We start from the raw sequence: 16,417 nt of genomic DNA, 5'->3' as shown, positions 1-16,417 counted from the left end.
GAATCAGGATGTTGAAAATGTGTCCTTTTTTTTGTAAAGTGGGAGAAAGATAACAAAGTCAGGTTGGGAAAGGAGAATAAGTACTCCCTTAGGCACATAAGGATCAGAGTAATTTTGTGAAAGAGAATACATGAAAACTGAAAATCTGGAAGTTGATTGCTGTCACTTGCCTGTGCACACATATCCCTTGAAAAAATTGTATAATGTTTTATTTGGACAATGTTATTTGATGTTATTATTTTCATTCAATCACAGGCCTGGATTGGCCATTAAAATTGGTACTTTTTAACTTCTGACTTTTAAAGGGGCTAAAAGTTACTACTTCACAGGGATTTGCACAAATTAAGGTTGAATATTTGTGTAAAGTTAACATAAGGGACAAAATAGAAATAGAGATACTAGTTCATTTCTCCTTTCTCCAACCACCCCACTCCATCCCGTTCACAGATTCTGCTAATGCAATCTGCTATATTTTTTCCCCTCTATATGTCAACTATGTGAACTCTGGAGAAGAGTGTCTAAATAAAAAAATATTTACAAACAGGCCAGACTTAACTGAGGCTCTTTTGTTTGCTTTGCTTTCTACAAAGTGCACACAAAATTTCCAAAGTTCATATAAAGATTTCCAATTAATCCTCCCCTCATATATATTGAGGGCAGAATATATATAATCCATCTCTGTATTCCCAGTGGTTAGAACAGTGCCTGGTTTATAAACACTAACTTGTGAGTAAGTAGATGACTTGCTCAAGTCTTAAGGTATTGGTTCTTCAAGACCCTCCCTTGTCAGAAAAAATAACTTAATAAATTATGACAACACAATCGTGAAAGAATTACAAGAGCCGTTATCAACAAAACGCAATGGAAACACAAAGGCAGAACTAATTTTGTCAAGGGTATATGGGACAGCTTGATGGAGAATTGTTTAAAAACAGTAATAGTAGGGAAAAATGAAGGGGGGGGAATTGGAGGGGGAGACGAACCATGAGAGACTATGGACTGAGAAACACTAATAAAAAAGGGGATACAAATGAAATCCAAATTAAGAAATTTCTCAGGAAGAAGGAAAAGCATTTGGTGGGCATTTAGATTTTGATGGAGGCAGAGTAGTGGTGTATGGCAGTCCATAGTTTTGGAGCCCCCAAACTGTCAAGGTCAGTCAAGGTAAGAGGTACATGGTGCAGAGCACAGGAAAATTCAAAGCATGAAGCTTCCAGGTGTCCTCTCCAGTGGAATCATGGGCAAGGACAACTTTTCCCTGCAACAATGTGTGACCATATGCATAGGAATACTGGCAAGTAGGAAGGCTCAACAAAAGCTTGGCATCTAGATTTTATTGGGGCCCAATCACACAAACATGATCAACTGGCTAATCTTTATTCTCCAGGTCCTTTAGAGCTCAGCGGTGGGAAGCCAAGCTGATACCATGGCCCACAGCCCCGACTACAAATCACGCTGTTAAGACTTTCCAGTGTGTCCCAATGCCCCAGGTAAACAAAGTCACTCTAGGCAGGACATTCCAAGGGCTTAGAGATAACCTCCCAGGAGCTGAGGGTAAATGTCAGACTTATTTTTAATTAAGTTTCATTCTTTACCTTTGAAGGTGTGGAGGAGAAAAGAGGAAACATACTGATGGTGATATCTTCAACAAGTGAGAAAAAACATGCAAGTGGCAAATGACAACATAGGTTTAGAAGGGAAAAATAGTATGTTTCTGAGATTGCCTAGTATCAAACTAAGTGAAGTTACCAGAAAATAGTGAGAAGAATGTAACAAAGCTTAGAGGGGACTGCACAGCTTGAGATGGCAGCATATTGAGGGAAGTTCAGTCATGCCATGAACGGGCTTACCTGAAAGATAATGTAGGTAATGAGCAGAGCAAAACTTGAACCCACTGTGAACAACTTTAAAGGCCTGCTCAGAAGGTAATTTTTAAAAAAGGTTATTACAAAACAATAAATTTAAATAATTACTAAATCTTCCCCACTATCTAAATGTCTTAGATAAGACAGGAAACTAAAAATAAGTAAATCCCTTTCTAGGTAGAAAACAATGCACTCACCTTTCCCTGGAAGTAAATAGACTCTGAAAGCATGACATTATGTCTTCCAAAAAAAAGTTAAATATATATATATATATATGTTCTTACTTCCCCATGCCATCTTCCATGTTCAGACTACTTTCTAATCTCAGCCTTTATTTTGCCCATGGCAAATTTAGCACATTTATGCAAAACTTAAATTACCATGAAAACCCAACAAAAAGGTAGATGAAGCAGAAGGCACAGCTAATTAAATGGATTCGAGGTTCAATGCTCATTTTGTTTGGGGTCAAACAATAATTTACAAATCTGTCTGAGCACATTAAATAGAAAAATAACTCATTACAGGGTATGGGTAGCCAGACTACTATAAAATCTGAAGACAATATACCTTTTAAAACCTTTTTTTTTTTTTTAAAGTTATCCATGAATGTCTAATTACACCACAGGTGTGAGATTAGGGGTTAGCAGTGGAAATTCCTGAACTAGAAAGCCTAGACACAAATCCCTGCTCCTGCACTTACTAGCTAAGTAAACTTGGGAAATTACTTAAACTCTATAGTTTCATCACGTGAAAAATGGGAAACAGACCTCAGAGCTTTGTTCTGAGGATCACATAAAGCCAATACCATCTGGCACATAATAAGCATGCAGTAGGTATGTGGTTGTTTGGCTATTCTATGTGAGTAACTTTACATACAAAAACATAATGAATTTATTACACTTCACTATCATCCTTCTTTCTTCTCTGTGACAGAAGACATCCATTTTAAAATCTAGTTTTGAAATAGAAACCACAACCATAAACTACTTTTTCATATTACAGTATTTACAAGTTTCTAAAACAGTGTTACTTGTCCTAAAATTATCTCAGAATCACCTCAGACTTTATTATCAGCCAATACTTCTTGTTTTAAAAAAAATGCTTAAAGCTGTCCTTTGTAAATGAGAAAGTGTTATTGAGTTGGTCTAAGAAGAGATTTAATAAGACAACAATGTGACTAAATTCCATTGTCTACAGCTACATAATCTTTTTTTACTGAGCAAACTGTACTGGGCTTTTGCACCCTAGCTTCAGAAGCACCCTCTTCTTTCAGCCTAAGTTATCTTTTTTTTTGCTAAGGTAACTCCTGTTAAGTCACCAAGGCCTGGCTTCTCCTCAGGTCTTTGCTGGCACCCTCAGGCTTTGTTAACTAAGAAGGTTCTCCTGCCTATTCCTATCAGGATATTTATGGAATTAATGGTTTATATAGTTTTAACTAGCCGCCTATCCCCCAGGAACACCAGACTGCAGGCAAACTGGATATGGGGACTGTCTTGCTCTCTGTATTCTATGGGGAACGGAACTATGTAAGAACTCAATGTAGGCAAGGGAAACAAAAGAAAAAATGAACTATGAGGACTTCATCAAGACAAAAAACTTTTGCACAACCAAGGAAACAATCAACGAAACTAAAAGGCAGCCTATAGAATGGGAGAAGATATTTGCAAATGATGTATCTGATAAAGGGTTAGTATCCAAAATATATAAAGAACTTATAAAACTCCACACCCAAAAAAGCAATTAGTTCGGTTAAGAAACGGGCAGAAGACATGAATAGACATTTTTCCAAAGAAGACATACAGATGGCCAACAGGCACATGAAAAGATGCTCAACATCACTCATCATCAGGGAAATATAAATCAAAACCACAATGAGATACCATCTTACACCAGTTAGAATGGCTAAAATTAACAAGTCAGGAAACAACAGTTGTTGGTGAGGATGCAGAGAAAGAGGAATCCTTTTGCACTGTTGGTGGGAATGCAAACTGGTGCAGCCATACTCTGGAAACCAGTGTGTAGGTTCCTCTAAAAGTTAAAAATAGAACTACCCTATGATCCAGCAATTGCACTACTAGGAATTTACCCAAAGGATACAAACATACTGATTCAAACGGACACATACACCCCAATGTTTATAGCAGCAGTATCAACAACTGCCAAATAATGGAAAGAGGCCAAATGTCCATCGACTGATGAATGGCTAAGGATGTGTATATAGGGCGCCTGGGTGGCTCAGATGGTTAAGCGTCTGCCTTCGGCTCAGGTCATGATCCCAAAGTCCTGGGATCGAGTCCTGCATCAGGCTCCCTGCTCCTTGGGAGCCTGCTTCTCCCTCTGCTTCTCTCTCTTTCTCCCTCTCTCTCTCTCCGTCTCTCATGAATAAATAAGTAAAATCTTAAAAAAAAAAAAAAGATATGTATATACATACACACACACACACACACACACACACACACACACAGGAATATTACTCAGCCATCAAAAAGAATGAAATCTTGCCATTTGCAATGACGTGGACAGAGCTAGAATGTATTATGCTAAGCAAAATAGTTCAGCCAGAGAAAGACAAATACCATATGATTTCACTTGTACGTGGAATTCAGGAAACAAAACAGATGAACACAGAGAAAGGGGGGAAAAAAAAGAGAGAGGGAAGCAAACCATAAGAGACTCTTAACTATAGAGAACAAACTGAAGGTCGCTGGAGGGGAGGCTGGTGGGGGATGGGCTAGATGGTGATGGGTATCTGTGCTGAGCACTGGGTGTTATACATAGGTGATGAATCACTAAATTATACTCCTGAAACCAATATTACACTATGTGTTAACTAACTAGAATTTAAACAAAAATTGAAAAAGAAAAAAGGAACTCAATGTAAAGAACCCATGGAATAACATTCTGACCAAAGGCAAAAATCACTAAACATACAAATCAAACTTATCCCACTTACTTCTATGCATGAAACATTTATTTTCAATAATACATTCAGAGAATTTGTGTGTGTGTACACGTGTTCAAAACACAGCCTGCCAAAAACACAGGGAAGAAATATGATAACCAAATAAAGTGACTCTAGCTAAGACAGACCTGTGCCAGCTTTAAAGATTTATTACCTTCTGAATTTCAGAAACTAGTCAAATACCCTCAAAAATTTTAAATTTTTCTGTTACAGTATAAATTTTGTCAAACTGGTGGGCATTCCGTTTCAAAGATCAAAACAATGGCTCTTAAGGCAAGGTCATAACAATTTTTTCCTATTACTACAAAGTTTTCTTTCTCCCCTTTTCATTTTCCTATGATTTTCCATCTATTTCTTCACAGTTCTTCTCTTCTGTAGCCTCTGTAGGAAAAGGGCAGCCAGATTTAGATTCCTTTATCTTTTATACTCACAGCACCCCTCCCCCCAAAAGGGTTTATTTCGTGTTCTAACATAAAGCATCAAGAGATGAATTATACTAACCTTACTGTATTCCAGGCATCTCCAAGTTCTTTGGAATACTGTTTTTCAAAATGATCCAATACAACTTTGCAAATCTGTTTTGCAAGCTTCCTCTCTGATTTTGCTTTCAGCTATGATGACAAGAAAACGCTGTTGACACAATCTGATATTACAAATTTATTAACCCTCAAATTAGCAGGGTTTTTTTCTTAAGAACATGTTTTACGATTATTACTAGTTCTTGCAAGGGAGCATTACCTCAAACGTAACAAAATTGTATTTATGAAAAAAGAGGGTTTCTTCAAATAATTATTGCTCAAATAGAGCAAAGGTTAAAGGATTTGTGGCGTTGAAAATTAGTGGACTTAACAGAAGCTGCGTCAAAGGAACAAAATTAAATAAGTCACTCTAGTTGTTAACATTTGGGGAAACTGAGTGAAAAGCCTATGGAAGTGAGTATTATCTTTGCAACTTTTTTGTAAATGTAAAATTATTCTAAAAAGGTTATTTCAAAAAAAAAAAAAGTCACTCGTTTCCTGTGGAAACTTCCTTGCAATTCTATTTCATTTACTCATCCAAAGTTTAGCGAGGTATTACTATGTAACATTGTTCTAAGCTCCCACAATGGAGCAGCTAACAGTCTCAGGCCCTGTGGAGCTTGCATTCTGCCCAAAGCTTAAGGGAAGAGGTATTCAGGTCTGCCGTTTGGATAACAGACTAATTACGGGGGCGCAGGTGAGTCTTGGGAGAAACCGACAGAGAACGCTCACGAGAAGGCGTTCGCGCGTTCAGCATTACTCTGGGACTTTGGACTGCGAAACCAAAGAAACCAACAGCTCGCAAAGTTCCCCCATCCCGACCCCCTCCCTCGCCACCTCGGCCCGTTAAAGTGACTCAGTCAGAGGCTCCCAATCGAGTGCCAGCCCTCACCCGGGTCAACATGATCCCGCCGCGAGATGCCAAACAAGAGGTCTACACAACCGAGCATCTAAAACCTCCTGGAAATCAAAAGCACAGCCTCACATCCGAGATTTACCCGCATTCACTTCTACCCCTCGCTTTTCCGGTTCAACTTCCCGCGAGATACTGCTTTGTCCGTGTCGTCGAAATCTCGCCAAAAAGGGGTGTAGGTCCCGCGAGAGGCACGCGCGCACAAAGTTACTTCCGCCGGCGCCTGGTGGAGGCGGTGCTTACTTCTGAGGGCGTAGCGAGACCCGTGGGTGGAGCTTGAGTGGCTGGAGCTTCTAGTGAAGCCTTGCCCTGAACAGTGGCTTGCTGAGTGCTGATGGTTCAGTAAAAAGAATTGTAACTTTGCCACTATTAGGTTTTGTATAATGATCATTGTTGTAAAATGGTCTCAGAGGCTGCTAGTTACTGAATCTACCAAATTTGATAAGCTCCCTTTAGCTCAGATATTTAGAACAAAGGGTAAAAGGGATGGATATGATGAAGAAATTAAGCATGTTATTTCCTAGAGATGAATGGGGATAATCTCTCTTTTAACTGAGTTAAATGATTAATTGAAATACACAGTATAGCACTTAGCACCAAAGGTAGGAAACAGTAAATGCCCAAATGTTAGCTGCTGCTCTGTCTTATTTTCACTACAATGATCTTCAAAATTATCATCACGTTCTGGTACCAAATACCTGTAGACCAGAATGACCCTACGCTCTAGCCTCCCACCCTTTACTATGGGTAGTGTCACATGTTCTGAGGAAAGTATCACACCCATTCTGATAGGAACAGCAGTTTATTTGCTCTTTTAACGTTACTTTTTAGTTGCTCTCGTTTTTTTAAAAATTTTTGTTATGTTAATCACCATATATTACATCATTAGTTTTTGATGTTTAGTTGCTCTCTTGTAACAGCAATCAGCAATTCATCAGGAAATCAGTGCTTCATATGGTCCCCGATATTTAAAGAGCGTCATCATTTTGAGACCTTTGATGTTCAAAATATCGATATAGGCATATACCATAGGTACAAATCTTAGAACCATGTAAAAAGAAAAATATCGCCACTAATGTGATTTGAAGCTTAATATATTTACTTAAACAAGTTCCCCAATACTCTAAAAATGATTTTAGCTTTGGTGCAAAAGAAAATAAAGTATTAAGGAGTGAAGTAATTAAATGCATGCAGTTTGTTAGTTGCTTAAAGTCATTAGTCTATCAGCCTCTATACATAAGAGATTTTATAAATTTTTTTCTGTGCTCATTATAAATGTTGTATTTAATTAATATGGTAGTATAATTCAAAATAGACATTTAAAAGACTTTTAAGGAGATAGTAGAAATCATATACACTATATTTCTATTAGGGAAAGGGGATGTGTAATGCTTGGAAAGAGGTCATATTGGTTCTATTATATTGTTTTTGCCTTTTTTAGCATGTTTCTATTTTATGATTTTAAATAAGCTAATGCTTACTGAAGAAAATGTAAAAACAAAAGCCTATGAGAATGAAAATTGAACATAATGCCACTAGAAATCGTCAATATTGACATTTTGATGGATTCCTCTAGTTTTACACATTTTCAAGTTTGATCAAATATTACATATAATGTATTCTATTATTATAAACATTTTCTTATATTAAAAATTCTTCATATACATCATTTCTAAAATTTGCATAGTATTCCAAGGTATGGAGGTCACTATACTAACTTACCTTCTTACTGTTGATAAACATGCTTGTTCATCGTTCTTTGCATGTCTGATAACCTTATAATTTTTTTATGTTCTTAGTTTGAATAGGTTTCAAATCGTACTAATTATTTTCTTTTGTAAATTTTACCACCTCATGTCCACTTATCTATGTCTTAGTGCTATTTTTATTTACATTTATATTAGAGATGTTAACCATATCACATTTTCAAGTACTTTCCCATTTTTTCTTATAACCCTTTAAATGTAAAAATATTTAAAAATTTTATGCAATCAGTTCTTTGATTTTGTAATTGATTCCATTGCTTTTGGTTTGGAAATTTCTTCCCACAGATGCAAGCAATTATTTGTTTCTTTCTCCCTTTTTTTTCCTTACAGTTTGATCATTAATATTTAACCCATTAACCTGTCTAGAATCAGTATTAATGTATCATGAGAAAGTGGATTTCCCCTACCTTATACCAAATACCTACTGAAGAATAAACAAAGTTCCACGCTTTATTTTAAAAATAGAAACTGTTACCAGACTTGTTTTAAACCACTGCAGATATAAGAAATTGAGCTGACACAAATACCAGAAATTATATTTTTTTATTATTACTACTGTATTAAAGAATAAAGCAGCTTAATATGTACAAAGGAAAAGAATTTTTACATACCTAAGCAATTTTATTCTGAAGCCATTTGATATAAGAAGTGTTTCAGGATGAGTATACTTTATAGACTTCTGTGCATTTTATGAATTTTCATATTTACATAAAACATTTCTCAAAACCCTTCATAGTCATGTGGAGGTTTATGTGTCAAAAAGATAAAGACGGGCTTTGTAGTAAAACAATCCAACATCAAGAGACTATTAGCTCCTTAAAATGAATGGCAGAAAAACACAACAGAGAAATCCACCATCAAAGCAAGAGAACAAAGCTTAGTTACAGGCAATCTTGAACTATCATTTCAGGATAGCTAATTAGCTGAGGTTCTCATTTTATTATTTTAGGCCTCCAAAGTGGTGTGTACAAACTCTATCAGACAATCCACTGGGACTGGGAAGTAAATATAACTTGTATTTTTATTTAATTTTATCAAATCTTTTAAAAAAATTTGGAGGGAGGTATATGTACAAAGTGCAATAGAAAATGTATGTAACTTATGGGCTGAAACTTATCCCCTCAAACTTCACATGCCCTAATACCTGAGAATGTGACTGTATTTAGAAAGTCTTTCCAGAGGTGATTAAATTAAAAAGAGGCCTTTAGGGTGGGCCCTAATCTAGTCTGACTAGTATCCTTATAAAAAGAGGAAATTTAAACCCTGAGACACTAGGGATAAACACACACAGTGGAAAGACCATGTGAGGAAGCAGGGAGAAGCAGGCCATCTATAAGGCAGGGAGAGGGGTTTCAGAAGAAACCAATCTTGCCAACAAGGTTCCAGATTGATCTTGGTCTTCCAGACTTCAGAACTGTGAGAAAATTAATTTCTGTTGTTTGATCCACCCAGTCTTTGGTAGTATGTTATGGCAGATCTACCAAACTAATACAATAACTTAAACATTTACTGGAAAAGATGTATTATAAAAATCTGGAGACCACTGACTCATTTACCTAGGTCATAAATTCTGTTTACTCATTAGCACACAGAAAGAATTTATAGCTCAGGCTCTAAACAAGCAAGTAATTTTCTTCCTATTTTTCCTTCAATTATAAGCTGACCTCTTTCATTAAAGGTAATGCATTTCTGATTTCTGATTTCTTTCCCCCAAAAAACAGGTTTCCATTATTGTTTCCACAAAGCTAATGGATTATTGTTATTTTGATAATTTATAATACTTTTTTAAAGAATATATTTATTTATTTGAGAGAGAGAAAGCAAGAGAGATCACAGAGGGAGCAGCAGACTCACCACTGAGCGGAGGCCCGATGCGGGTCTCGATCCCAGGACCCTGAGATCATGACCTGAGCCGAAGGCAGATGACTGAGCCACCCAGGTGGCCCTATAATCATACTTTAATGTAAGTCTTCAAATATATGAATTTGTTCTTTGGATCAGCTGGAATATATTTCTTGATAAATTAAATAGTATTAGCAGAATCTCAGTTGCAAAGTCTACTCCACTTAGAGAAAAACTTAAGTATTAAAGCAAAGGGTAATAAAGTTTATAAGCTACAGCTTTATTTGTATAAGCAGTTTCACTTTTGATAAGCTTTTGACAACAAAAAGTATTATATTTCTTCAGTGCAGAATGGGATAAACTGCATAACATGAATAGCATACCATCTTGAACTGAGTATTAAGTAAAATATTATCACAGTAAAAGAATACTTAGAGATCAGCTGCAAATAAAATAGCATCTACTACAGATAAATGTTTCTGGGCTATTCAAAATACATTTTACAGGGGCGCCTAGGTGGCTCAGTCGCTTGAGCGTCTATTGGTTTTGGCTCAGGTCATGATCTCATGACTCCTGGGATCCAGCCCAGTGAAGGGTTCAGCACTTAGCAGGAGTCTGTTTACTCCTTCTCACCCTTCCTCTGCCCCCAACCCTGCTCATGTGCACGCTTTCTCTTTCAAATAAATAAAATCTTTAAAAAAAGTAAGTTTTACATATTAAGTCCTTCATTTGACACTTAAAAGACCATTTAATCTTAAGCTTGCAGAAAGCATGGCACTTAATTTTTACCAAATTATATGTTTGATTCTCCCATTATAAAATAAGCAAAATTTGGGGGCACCTGGGTAGCTCAGTTGGTAAAGCCTCTGCCTTTGGCTCTGGTCATGTTCTGAGGGTCCTGGGATCAAGCCCCACATCTGGCTCCCTGCTTAAAGGGGAGCCTGTTTCTCCCTTTGCCTGCTGTTCCTCCTGCTTGTGCTCTCTCTCTCTCTCTCTGTGTCAAATAAATAAATAAAATCTTTAAAAAAAAAAAGTAAAATTTTAAAAACTACTTTGAAAAATTGAGGAAAACACACAACCAGTAACTCTAAAAAATTCATTGTTAACATTTTGTAACATTTCTAGTGTTGCAAGGAATATCGTACGTATGTCATATATGCCTTTTGTGTTAGAGGCATATAGAATTATCTTTTAAGTAAGTAAAAATATATCTTTGGGTCAGTAATTTTAATGTAACAAAAGACAGACACTGGATCATCTAGGATCATAAGGTGATATGATATTTTTAGCTGCCTTTAAAATGACAATATTCTTTTCCACATATATGAAAACCTGTGCAGAGAAAAAAGGTTTCATGTAAAATAAAAAGTCATTATTTTAATCTATCAACTTAAGATTTCTTCCAACAGTCGTATTTGAAAATTCCTTTTCTATTTTCTTACCAAAAAGAAATCGTTTAAATTTATCAAATGAAAAGCAAAACCGCATACTGATGTAAATTATTTTTATTGTGTGAAAATGTCATAATTCGTGAAAATTAAGAATAAAAATGCAGCATATAACAAAATAGGCATTTACTTGTTAAAAGCAACCTGGATTTACAAAACTTCTTTTAAAATATCTTTAAGATGTTTTAAGAATACAAATCAATTTTTTGAGAGATTTATAAAACATTTATTAACTTTATCATATATTTCAAGATTTTTATTCATTTTTAATAAATGAACTCAGTATTATTGTACACTACAGTAATCACCTACAGGAAACAAAATTTTAAACTTTTGTTTCTTCTCAAACTAGATGAAAATTAGAAGGATGACAAAAGTTTAAGTTTAGTGTTTAAAAAAATGAATAAATGTAAATGTTACAAATAGGAACCAAAAAGATGTACAAATAAGTTCTTCTCTACAATCCAGTTCAAAATTTACATTCTGTCTCCTTGTGTTGCTTTTCCTTATATTTCAGCCACCTATCAAATTTAGGCTGTTATGAATTTTATATCTGAAGTAGAATGCTTTTTACTCAGTGTGCCTGGTGTCCTATGCACAAAACTTCAAAAGACTGCATTATGATACTGACTAGAGTGATAAGTGACCCAACTAATGAAAGTTCAGGCACTTAAAAAATGTGACTAAATGTGATGCTCCAAAGTAAAATAATCATATTAAACTGCCTTAGACATACTTAATCTTGTTATTGTCAGATACAAGTATATGTTTGTTGGCAGTACAAGTTACCAAACTTACCAATTTTAACAAGGTGATAAGGATTCATGTTGTTTATAGCATTTTCACCTTGCTATAAATATATATACTTTCAATTAAATGCAACATTATGAATTTAATACTCAAAATATATTTCTAAGAGTTTGCCTAAACAGAGAATCCTATAGATGCCATTCTTCAGTGCAAGGGAAGTGCTATTATTTTAAATTGAGAAACTATTTTGGAATTGTTTCTTTTTAAAGTAATTTTAAACCAACATTTTTATTCTTATTGATTTAGTACCCAAGCATTTCCTGGTTATAAAACCAAGTCTCTGCACCCACTGTGGCTTTTTCAGTCTTTTTGGCTTTATTTTCAAGACACAAAAGAATTAGAATAACCCAAAAGAGTCACTTCAGCTTCTGAGAGAACAAGGGAGTGACAACAAGCACCTTGATCTGAAAAGGTCTATACCATAAAAGAGGTATTCATTGAAAATTGTAATAATATCTCACATAACATTTTTATTAATTTAAAAAGCATTTAGATCAAGAAAGTATTTCAAGCCTCTTTCATTTATTGTGATCATCACCACAAGAAAGCAAACAACAACAAAATGAACCCTCCTTGGGTAGTGTTTTCAGATAACATAATTTGGAAGAATAAAGATCTGAGAATCTATTTTAAAAAGGTATTATTTTAAAATTAGGTACAATTAGGATGTATACTTCAAGAACAATACTATCATAAAACATACCTGAAACCATATAAATTTGTCCTGTTTGTATAGTTCATGTTTGTCAACTCCATTTCCAGACACAATTTAAACAAAGCATCTATAGAAAAGTGCAGTCAGTATCATAGTATTAAAATTCTTATAAGTTTTAGAAAAATATAAAAAGTTAAAAACTTAGCTTATAAATTTCCAAGAGTTCCCCTTCCATGCACGTGTATCTTACAAAAAATGTGTAAGATACAGCAACAAAGACTATTAAAAAACAAATAGTAAAGAAAGTGTGCAGAGTCCATTGGCTCTTTTTCTGAAGAGGTTTTCCTTCAGGAATATGCCCATGAATGGGACTGTAAAATCCGGAGTCAACAGTAACTCCTGCTAACTTGATTCAAATGCTCATCCCATCTACTGGTCATTTTGCTTCCTTTTTTTTTTTTTTTTTTAACAGTTAATAATATGGATAATTGTCAGATCAGTCAAGTCTTTGGCTATTCATCTCCTTACTGAAATTGCTATGGTTATCTTGCCCCAGTCATCAATGTTTAGGGTTTTTCCTCTTTGAGAAAGAAGGTCCTCTAGTTGATCTTGCCTGTATTGAAAGAGTGCATGCACGTAACTTGGTTATGAAATCACATCATGAGAGTCACTGTTAGGTCTCTGTCGCACAGCCAGGGGAGGCAGTGGCTTTCCATAGAAATCTACATAAAGAAGGAATACCGAAATATGGTAAATTAGAATTTTTGATACAATTCATTATTTTCCAACCAACATCTTTAAAAAAGAAAGGTGCTCTCACTTGATGGGTAAAATAATGGAAGAAGAAGATAGACAAAAAAAATCAAAATCCAAGAAAACTTGAATAAATTCAAAACATAACCACTAGGATAAATTCCTAACTCTAGATTATAAATTAATTTCTACTTGATTTAATAAAAAGTTGTATCTTATATATTATTTTTATTTTCAATTACATGTTCACATTAGAATAAAACAAATAACAAATATATGAAAATCTATGGATCCTGTTGCCAAGGCCCTGATAAGTCAGTATTTGTACCATCCATGTTCTCATCCAATGGCTATTACTTGTAGGTATTTTGAGAAAATAATTAATTAATTATCTTAGTTTTCTGGTAAGTAGTAATCATTTACAATGATGCTTCACTATAATTCAGTGATTTAAGGCATATATGAAACAAAGAAAGTCTTATTTTACATTTCATAATAAGTTCCTGTCCCTTAATTATTATAAATTGGCTTAAATTTAATAACATATGTAAACCTTCAGTAAGTAATTATTTTCTAGCCTATTACCTTAAAATTATTCTAGAAGCATAGATTTTTAGGATCACTTGAAATAAATATGTTGAAAATGTATTAGAGGCCTGTTCCAGTTTCACATACCTTGAGAGTTTAGCTAACTAGCCCTTCATGCAAATAAGCACATGCCCTAGAAAATAGCCCGCAAAGTCACAAGTAAATGTAAGTTCCTGATATAACTTACCCAATGCCCTTTGTGATCAATAGTCTCCCTCACCTGCCAGGGTCTTCTGTTAGATAAGACCCCGGTGGAGCTTACAAATTACATTCTTTTTGTTTTGAATTCACCAGTCTGGCCTTAGCATATGGCCCCGTTTCTACAGCTCTCTGCCTGCACCCTGCCTTGATCTCCCCCTGTGGAACCCTCAAGGTATGGCATATACTTCCTCCAGGACCTGTGAGTAATAAATTTTTCCTATTTCAATTTCTACTGTGGTTTTTTTGAACCACTACTTACCATCTAGCATCCAGGGGTCCTACTTAACAAATATTAATTTAACAAAGTCATAACACATTTAAGGAGACTGGAGGTCACCACTCCACCCTAACAAGAAATAAAAAGCTGAACAGACTACAAAATCAACAACTCATCTCATTTCCATAAGAGGGGAGGTCACAAGACACACCACTGCCCCAATACTGGATACAGGAAAATTTAGGGAGTTTCAGTTTACCAGAGCATATATTCATGAATGGAAACTGCCAAAGGAAGGAAAACTGCCTGGTAGGAAAACCTGAACTTTGATGAACTGCTGGAGGCTTAGTAGGAACAAATCGGAGAGTTAAAAATTCCAAGGAGACTAAGTCATAAGAGGATCCCTGCGATATTGTGAAATTTATCTCCAGGAACGTGAACAAATTCCCACAATAAATATTGAAGAAAAATCCCCCTCCCACTTCTGGCAGGGGAGGAAAAAAGAAACCATCTTGAAATACCCCAGAGCACTCTGTTCTAGGGAACAAGGCCTGCCCTCAGGGGAAACTAATTAACTAGAGCCTAACCTACCATGGTATCATCAAACCCTAACTGACCTGGGGAAGGAAATCAGCAATTCCAGCTGACACTATCCATTCTGTCCACCTAATGGGGATGAAAAAACTAAGAAACTCTTATGAAGTTCAGAGTGCAGAGGCACAGGCTCAGTAAAAGACTGAGATCTAATCAGAGAAATATGGAACACTTCTCCTTCCATCACCCATCACCACCATATTACTAATGGCCAATTTACAGCAGTTCCTTTCACCTGGTACACCATGTCAGACTATAAAACAAAACAAAACAAAAACAAGGCATTCCAAAAAGGGCAAAAAACTCAAGATCCGAAGAGACAGATCAAGCATCAGAAGATATGGCAGGAATGTCAGAATTATCAGGCCAGGAATTTAAAACAACTATCATTAATAAGCTAAGAGCTTTAGTGGATAAAGTAGACAGCATGTAAGAACAGATGGCAATGTAAGCAGGGAGATGGAAATCCTAAGAAATAACCAAAAAAAAAAAAAATGCTAGAGATAAAAAAAAACACTGTTACAGAAATGAAGAATGTCTTTGATGGGCTTATTAGTAGACTGGACATGACTGAGGAAAGAACCTCTGAGCTTGAGAATGGATCAATAAAATCCTCAGGAACTGAAAAGCAAAGAGAACAAAGACTGGGGGAAAAAAAAACCGAAAAGAATATCCGAGGGCTGTGGGACAAGTACAAAAGGCATACCCTATTTGTAATGTGAATACCAGAAGAAGAGAGAGAAAAAAGAACAGAAACAATATTTGAAGCAATAATGACTAAGAATTTCCCCGAAATTAATGTCAGACATCAAAGCACAGATCAAGGAATCCAGAGAACACTGAGCAGGATAAATGCCAAATTATATCTAGGCACAACATTTTCAAACTACAGAAAGTCAAAGAAAAGGAAAAATCCTGAAAGAAACCAGAGGGGGAAAAAACACCTTTCCAACAGAGGCTCAAAGGTAAGAATTACATCCAACTTTTCCTCAGACACCATGCAAACAAGGAGAAAGTAAAGTGAAATATTTAAAGTGTTTAGAGAAGAAAAACAAAACAAAACAAAACACCAACCTAGAATTCTGTACCCTGCAAAATTGTCCTTCAAAAGTAAAGGAAAAATAAAGACTTTTTTCAAACAAACAAAAATTGAGGGAATTTATTGCGAGCAGACTTGCCTCGCAAGGAACGTTAAAAGAAGTTCTTTAGAGAGAAGGAAAATAATATAGGTCAAAAACTCAGATCTACATAAAGAAAGAAAAAGTATCAAAGAAGAAGTCAAATG

The 16,417-nt window shown here is 35.5% G+C and overlaps 2 protein-coding genes across 6 annotated transcripts in view; both read right to left on the bottom strand.

Moving 5' to 3' along the window:
- Positions 1 to 7,203, bottom strand: part of NSUN3 (NOP2/Sun RNA methyltransferase 3) — a 56,597-nt gene extending 49,394 nt beyond the window's left edge. Inside the window, exons 1-2 of one of the 2 annotated variants that reach the window (XM_025873125.2) lie at positions 6,344 to 7,203; positions 5,329 to 5,438 (exon numbers count right to left, since the gene is read on the bottom strand). In XM_025873125.2, the coding sequence (XP_025728910.1) occupies positions 5,329 to 5,438; positions 6,344 to 6,349 (116 nt within the window). In that variant the 5' untranslated portion in view covers positions 6,350 to 7,203. Of the gene's footprint in view, positions 1 to 5,328; positions 5,439 to 6,237 lie in introns of both variants that reach the window. The other variant, XM_025873119.2, reaches the window with a different exon arrangement.
- A 4,374-nt stretch (positions 7,204 to 11,577) lies between these two features.
- ARL13B (ARF like GTPase 13B) overlaps positions 11,578 to 16,417 on the bottom strand; it is a 67,993-nt gene continuing 63,153 nt past the window's right edge. For 3 of the 4 annotated variants that reach the window (XM_025873090.2, XM_025873074.2, XM_073892274.1), the window contains one exon: positions 11,578 to 13,501. In XM_025873090.2, the coding sequence (XP_025728875.1) occupies positions 13,425 to 13,501 (77 nt within the window). In that variant the 3' untranslated portion in view covers positions 11,578 to 13,424. The remainder of the gene's footprint in view (positions 13,502 to 16,417) is intronic. The other variant, XM_025873082.2, reaches the window with a different exon arrangement.

The sequence above is a fragment of the Callorhinus ursinus genome, unplaced genomic scaffold, assembly GCF_003265705.2.
Source record: "Callorhinus ursinus isolate GAN/ISIS: 27379988/994484 unplaced genomic scaffold, GSC_fseal_2.0 scaffold1, whole genome shotgun sequence".
Lineage (NCBI taxonomy): Eukaryota > Metazoa > Chordata > Mammalia > Carnivora > Otariidae > Callorhinus > Callorhinus ursinus.
This window is presented reverse-complemented; position numbering and strand designations above follow the sequence as displayed.